The sequence below is a fragment of the Myotis brandtii genome, unplaced genomic scaffold, assembly GCF_000412655.1.
Source record: "Myotis brandtii unplaced genomic scaffold, ASM41265v1 scaffold137, whole genome shotgun sequence".
NCBI lineage: Eukaryota > Metazoa > Chordata > Mammalia > Chiroptera > Vespertilionidae > Myotis > Myotis brandtii.
In genome coordinates, this window is record NW_005354874.1 from 1835795 (window position 1) to 1843861 (window position 8067).

General features: G+C 38.2%; 1 protein-coding gene across 1 annotated transcript in view; it reads left to right on the forward strand.

Annotated features, from left to right (window-relative positions):
• The window catches only part of NDUFAF5 (NADH dehydrogenase (ubiquinone) complex I, assembly factor 5), a 32569-nt gene that overhangs the window by 7389 nt on the left and 17113 nt on the right, over nucleotides 1-8067 (forward strand). Inside the window, exons 3-5 of the mRNA XM_005860572.2 lie at nucleotides 2644-2707; nucleotides 5649-5696; nucleotides 7055-7158. Of these exons, the coding sequence (XP_005860634.1) occupies nucleotides 2644-2707; nucleotides 5649-5696; nucleotides 7055-7158 (216 nt within the window). The remainder of the gene's footprint in view (nucleotides 1-2643; nucleotides 2708-5648; nucleotides 5697-7054; nucleotides 7159-8067) is intronic.

Consider the following 8067-nt stretch of genomic DNA (forward strand, 5'->3'; position numbering starts at 1 on the left):
AGGAACCCAACTTGCTTTATAGCCAGGTGCAAACATTTTACAATTTAACCAAATGTTTGTGAAGCATTTTCCCATGCCTCATCTCATTTGATCCTCACAGAAGTCCTGGAGTAGGTAGATAGGAGACTTGGTAGAATCCTATTTTCTTTTCATTAGCAAGACGCAAATAGCGACATTAAAGTATTTCTTCTAATTAATTTCCTTTCAATGTGCATGAATCTGTGCACCAGGACACTAGTTTAAAATACTAGTCTAAATGTCCTTATACTAATGTTCTGGCATTAGAAAGAGTAGTTTATATTGTCAGCAATAATCTTGTGATGATTTTTAAAAACTAACCCACAGATTATTTTTTTAAATTTATCTTTATTGTTGAAAGTATTATAGATGTCCTCCTTTCACCACCTCCCGCCATTGACCCCCATCCTCTCCACTCCCTTCCCCTCCCCAGGTCTTTGCCCCACTACTGTCTGTGTCCACGAACCCCACAGATTATTAGTAGTAAAGGTCTTATTTGCATTATCTGAGGCTCACTTAATACTGTTTTAATTAGTGATAATCATAACTCATAACTAACTTCTGCTGAGCATTTGTACTGGCCTAAATACTTTATATGTACTGTTTACTAAAAATTTTACACTAACCCTGAGGGAGATAATAACTTTTCCATTTTATGCTTGGGGAAACTGAGATACAGCAAGATCAAATCACTTGTTTCTGGTCACAGAGCCAGTAAATTGCAGGCCCAGAATTGTAACTCATGTCTTTCTGGTTTCAAAGCCTGTGTATTTCTCAGTGCCACACTACCTGTGTTCATAATCAAGATAGAGGGTATTAGGTAAATAAATGGTTCTCTTTCACTGTTGGTTCTCCAGTTGTGTACTGGTGTTCTATATTTTTGACATATGTTTCAACAGAACTTGAAAAGGGACTCTTTTGGTTCCAATAGGAAAAATGTTATTAGTGAGTAAAATTTTAAGTTTTCTTGTCACCAATTTTTTATAAGCCTATGGCCTACAATTAAATGTGTCCTGATTTAGTATGACATGGTATATTTAGATAAGACAGCAGTACAGGGGATAATGGTTCTGGTTAAGGATTCAAACTGACCGAATTCAAGTTTTGCTGCTTTTTAGTTGGATGACCTTGGTTTAACTTACTGAACTCTGAACACTTAGCATACTTCTGAACCAGGTAAGACTGCAATAAAAGTGAGGTATTATTTAGTTGGTGTTTTTGTTTTTAGTTTAACATATGATATTTCATGGTATTTCATATGATGATACCTAAGTCATGAGAAGTAGAAATAATTAGTATGTTCCTGATAGGTATGTGTAATATTTTTGTGTTTTTTTTTAATATATATTTTTATTGATTTCAGAGAGAAAGGGAAAGGGAAAGATAGAAACATCCTTTATAATAAAAGCCTAATATGCTAAGTGTGCAGTCGACCAGTCGGCTGTTCAACCAATCAAAGTGTAATATGCTAATGATATGCTAAGGCCGCTCAACCACTCCCTATGACGTGCACTGACAACCAGGGGGCAGAAAGTCAACTGGTTGACCAGTTGCTATGACGTGCAGTGACCACCAGGGGGCAGATGCTCCAACCAGTAGGTTAGCTTGCTGCTGGGGTCCGGCCAATCGGGACTGAGCGAGACGGACTGGACACGCCCTGGAGCCCTCCCATGGTCCTTCCCTGGCTGGCCAACCTCCTGTGTCCCTCCCTGGCCCCGATTATTCACTGGTGGGGTCCCTTGGCCTGGCCTGCACCCTCTCCCAATCTGGGACCCCTTGGGGGATGTTGGAGAGCCAGTTTCAGCCCAACCGCAGAACGACTGGTCACTATGATGCTCACTGACCACCAGGGGGCAGACACTCAATGCAGGAGTTGCCCCCTGGTGGTCAGTGCGCTCCCACAGAGGGAGCACCGCTCATCCAGAAGCCGGGCTCATGGCTGGTGAGTACAGCGGCAGTGGTGGGAGCCTCTCCTGCCTCCGCAGCAGTGCTAAGGAGTCCAACTGCTGGCTTAGGCCCGCACCCCGTGGGGAGCGGGCCTAAGACATCAGTCGGACATCCCCTGAGGTCTTCTGAACTGTGAGAGGGCACAGGCTGGGCTGAGGGCCCCCCCCCCACGAGTGCACGAATTTCGTGCACCGGGCCTCTAGTAAATGATAAGAGAGAAGCATTGATTGGCTGCCTGCTGCACAGCCCATACTGAGGATTGAACCCACAACTTGGGAATCTAACCATGACCTTTTATCCTGGTTCATATGTCGATGCCACACCAGCTGGGTTCATGTTAATCTACATTAACTTCTTTTTACTCTTTATCTGCATATATTATCAAATTAAAATACACTCACTAAATCTGTTCTTTGAATCCATGTCATGGATTCTATATGGAAAGCCGGTTGACTGTGAGATCCTGTGAATGGCTGGACCAGATAGACTTTCTCTGTCTGGTATGTTTTCTGGTACTTACAACTTGCAAGGCAGAAAAGAGAGATGATAATACTTTTTGAAAGTTGCATTCACTTACAAATTAGTTCTTAGTGAATTATAAGCAAAATTAGATCTTAATAATTATTTTATGGGCTATATTATTACAGACAAAACATAACTTCTGTGTCTGTTTTTTAGAGATTTTCCCCTTGCTTTGGATGTTGGTTGTGGAAGAGGTTACATAGCACAAAATTTGAATAAGGTATATTTATTATTTAATTTACTTTGAGAAATAAAATTGACTGATTTTAAGGAAAGAATTTCTTAATCAGTTATATTTGGATTATATCAGAATTGCTAATTTTTAAGTGGTTGAACTAATGGTTGTTTTGTGTCCCCTCTTAAGTATTTTTCCTTAAAGTTGTTTTTCTTTACTTTGAATCTATTTTATACAGTGCTCCCAATGATAGCTTTTTAAATGTATATAAGATATGTTGCTCTTTATTTCTACTTTGTGCATATGTTTTTAATAATTAAGTGGTTGTTGCGGCAGCAGTCTCAGGTGTTTACCTATGCCGCCATCTTGCTCGGATTCAGAATTGCTAATTTTTAAGTGGTTGAACTAATGGTTGTTTTGTGTCCCCTCTTAAGTATTTTTCCTTAAAGTTGTTTTTTTTTACTTTGAATCTATTTTATACAGTGCTCCCAATGATAGCTTTTTAAATGTATATAAGATATGTTGCTCTTTATTTCTACTTTGTGCATATGTTTTTAATAATTCTCAATAAAATCCAATTGACATTCATTTAAAGAATGTGATTAAGCTAATATTTTAGCTAGGAAATATATTAATTTCAGTGTGATAAGTATCCTTTATTAATGTTTATACTATTTTATTTTGCACTTTCTAATTCAACCATAAAGACATTTATTTATTGGTTTAATCCCTATATATAAGCCACTGATGGATATAGATTAAAGTGGGATTTTTATATAAAATCTACTTACAGTAGAAAAAAACATACACTTGAGTCAGGACACAGGTAGGGATATGTGTGAGGCTCCCCTGTTGTTGATAGTAGTAAATGCCACAGAAATGGTAGCATTATTAAACTGCAACAGGAGTTAAGGGAAAGAAAATATCAGTAAGGGTTCATGCGGTCAAAGACCTCTAAAAGGGTACAGAATCTGATTTGGGATTTAAAAGAAACTGAACTGGTGTTTTATAGGCATTGGAAGTAAAGGCATGGCAGGAGGAAAGGCACAGAGGTAGAATACTGTAGGGTGTGTTATAAGGATGTTTAAGGAAGATTAATTTTAGGATGGTATGCAAGAAGGATTGAAGAAGGAAGATGATAAGAAATAGACCAGTTAGAGGGCTGTGTTAAAGGCAGTCCAGACAGGAGAGTTAAAGACCTGCCACCTGTATGGAGGCTGCAAGATATACAGGAAGGTTTGTATGAAAGAGACCTAGTAGAATCCACAAAACTTGATTACCGATTAGATATGGTGGGCATGTCAAATCAATTCTTCCAGTTGCTCAGACTAAAAGACTTATTCATTGATTCCTCTTTTTAAAATATATTTAAAAAATCTTTATTGTTGAAAGCATTACATATGCCTCCCATTCCCCCACATTGACCTCTTCTATCCCTGGTGTTCATCAGTGCATGTGGCCCTGATATGAGTAACCTACACCCAGTGGTGTGCTGGAGTTAGCTCACACTTGCTCATGAGGGCTGATTGTTAGCATCTCTTCCCAACTCCGTGTTCAGTGACATCGTATTGATAGTTTGAAATCAGCCATTGTGGGAGTATTTGCACCATGGAAGTTGGCAAATGCTACCAAACAGTCCCCAACCAACAGCCAGTTATTAAGTATTTACCAGCACTCCACTGCTTCCACCCCAAGTCTACATGCTATTCCAGCTCTGGGGACTTCTACCTTGACTCCAAGTCTCTTAGTTTACATTTTTGAGTGAAAGACAGGGATAGATAGTCTGGTTGGCCTAATTTTCACCCCTGGCATTAGTGTACTGGAGCTGGCTTGTGAAAGCCTATTGTGTAACATCTCTTCCCAATTCCACATTTAGCTCCATCATGTTGGAGGCATGAAATCCTCTATTGGAGTAGTTACACCATGGAAATTGGCAAACACTACAACTCAGGGCCCCCTTTTTTGGAGAGCTTGTAGTTAAACATTCACCTGCATACCAGTTGTCCTCAGGTGGCCAGGTAACTGTAGGCAGACCTTTCCAAGTTGTGGAAAGGGAAGTTCTTTATTTTTTTCAGGGAAGTTCTTTAAGAAGGGGATGTGGGTGAAGTGGAAAGGATCAACATATGTAGCAGAGGAGGGGAACAAGAGTAGAAAGCAGTGATGTTTCTAGGAGACCATTAACAGGTAAAGTGAAGTAGGACTGAGAACAGACAGTTGGTGCTTAGGTTGTTAGTGAAATCGTCTTCATAGAGCAGTGAAAGTGGAAATTGAGGAGAAAGACATTAGTAAGAAGTGGGATTGTGGATTACAAACAAAACAACTTTAAGGTGGTTAAAGGAGATTTTTTAAGATTGGGAGGCATCTGCTGTTTCAAGAAGATAGAAATTGAAGATGGGTAGAGATAGTAATGGAGGGAGCTGGATCCTAGAGAAAAGAGAACATGGAGGTGTTAATTGGAAAGAAATATGGTATCCTTTCCTCTTTGAAGGAAGGGAGGATAAGTGAAACAGGGAAAAGAAAGCCACTTATTCTCTTCCCTCTCCCCCTTCGGTATAAGTCTTTCTTTACTCTGTAAGCTCCGAATGAACAACTAAAGTCTGGAAAACCAATGCAAGCCTTTTGTGGCACAAGAAGAGTGGGGACTAGCTCAGGGCATATTATGCTTTGGAAAAGTTAATACATATGCCTAACCCAGTGGAGTAAATTAAGGATGTTGATTAGTTACACCTGTGTCCTTTATTTAATTAAATATAAATATATTAAGTTTAAGGTTGGGTGCATATATTTAAATCTTTGTAACTTAATATGTGTTATTAAGGTATTTGCACCATAATGCTTTTATGCAGAAAAATACCCTTACACAGCTGAAAATTAATCTGTAACTATCACAGTCTCCTTTAGAAATTTCAACATTTGTTTTATTGTTACTGGATTTTTGTTTGTTTGTTTTTGTAACATTGGATCAGCTTTAATTATTTTATTGCAGGAAACAGTTGGAAAGTTTTTCCAAGCGGACATAGCAGAAAATGCTTTGGTAGGTAGCTTTTTAACACATTATTGGTTTTTGGTCTCCTGGTTTGATTTTTAGTTCTTTGTTTCTTTATTTTTATTTCCTTTGAGATGAAAATAACTCTTTTTTTCTGATTATAAATAATAACACAAAAAAGAACTAAATAATACAGGAACTATAAAGGAAAAAAGGAAAAAAATCACCCTAGATCCATCACTCAGAGGCATCTACTGGTGACATTTTGGTCTCCGTCTTTGTAGATGTTTAACTGTCCCCAGTACAGTTTTATACAAACAATATTATGCTAACATACTATGTTTTCACAGACTATCATTCTTTTATATCAGTGAATGACATACACATACTGTCTTTTAAATTGGCTATATAGTATTCCAATATATGAATATTCCATGGTTTATTTAGCTAAATTTGTATTGTAGTACAGTTATATTTCTAGTTTCTTAATAACCAACACTGTGATGAACGTAATCATATAAAGCAACTTGTGTGTTTTATTTGTTTTCTCCCTGGCAATAAATTCCTAGTAATAGAATTTATGGATTCCAGATAGACCTTAGGAAGATTGAATAACCATTTAAGAGTACTTTAAATGAAAGTACTCTTTTCTCCTCTTTGGCAACATTGGTCCAGTTGTTTTGTCTTTGTCAATCTGATAGACAGAAAGTAGAATCTTGTTATTTTTATTTGCGTTTCTTTGATGACTAGTACAACCAAATCACTGTTGATGTCTTTTGGCTACTGATATTTGGCTATTAGTATTTTTTAATTTGTAAATTTTATAATTTTGTGATGTGTCTGTACCTGTCCTTTATCTGCTTTACTCTTGACATGTTTTTATCCTAAGTGGTTTTTATTCTAGCTTATTTTTTAGGGATATTAATCGTTCATTATATATGTCATAAATATTTCCCCAAGTGTGTTGTTTACATTTTTTATTGCTTTTTAGAAGTTTTTGATTCGTTTATCATCAAATATATCAGTCTTTTCCTTTTTAGTTTCTGCCTTTTGAGTCATGTTTACTTATGCATTTTCATCAAAGAGTATAAAATGTTCACCAATATTTTCATGTAGTACTTCTGTGGCTTCAGTTATTCCACTTAAACTTTTAGCTTTCTGAGATTTGTTTTGGTGTGAGATAAGTGTCCTATTTATGTTTTGCCAACCAGCTAACCATTTTTTTGACTGGTCTTAAGTGTAATTTAAGAAATATTTTTTGAGTGCCTTCTTTGTAGCTCCCTTATTTCCCCCAGAAGGGATAGAAACTGACAAGAAATATAAAATGACTTAGGTTTAACAAACAGTGATTGTATTAATTGAGATTTTATAAATGTGTTTTTGAACTTCTATTTTTTAACCATTAGAAAAATACCTTAGAAACGGAAATTCCTACTGTCACTGTTTTAGCTGATGAAGAATTCCTTCCTTTCAGAGAAAATACATTTGACCTGGTGGTTAGCAGTTTAAGGTTGGTAATCCATTTGTACTTTTAAAAAATAGATGTTATAAGTAAAATAGATACGAGAGTAAATTCTTAATGCCTTTTATTTTTAAAGTCACAAACCTGGTTTTCTTTGTTTATAAACTGTATGATTTCTCTGGTAAAGGATTGTGGATATCGGCTCCCTAGTGGAGATAATATGATACAGTACCTCAACTTTCATAAACTCACTAGAGGCCCAGTGCATGGGTTCATGCACAGGTGGGGTCCCTTGGCCTGGCCTGTGGGGATTGGGTGATGCACCCCGGAATTGGACTCCCTCCTCACTGGTTCTGTGTTCATCATCCGAGAACTGCAGCTGCCAAGTCACCGCAGCTCAACAGCTCCTGCTGTGAGTGTCTGCCCCCTGGATTGTTGTGTGTCATAACTACTGGTTGGACAGTCGCTTAGCCTTTTATATATATAGATTCTGGTAAATAAGGAAAAGCTAGCATTTCCTTCTATTTTAATTCTTTTTCTACATAGAAATATAGTCCTCAGGATTACTTTTCCCCTTTGTTCTTTCTACCATGACTTTCCACACTTACTACACAAACATATATTATAAATATTTATTGAATCCTATCTAATAAAGCAGAAATATGCGAATTGACCCTCACACCATCACAAAGATGGCGGCGCCCACAGCCAATAAGGAGGTAATATGCTAATTGACTGCAACGCCCTCAAAGATGGCCCACAGCCACAGGATGGCGGCACCCAGTCCCCTCAGCCCTGCCGGGGCAGCAGGCATGCAGCAAGGCCGGGCCTGCCTGCCTCTGGAGTCCCCCAGTCCCCTCAGCCCCCCAACCACCCAGGGCTGGCCTCAGGTGCAGGCAAGCCTTGGATGGTGGCTGCCCAGCTGCCCAGGGCCACCTGAGGCTCAGGTAACCAGGG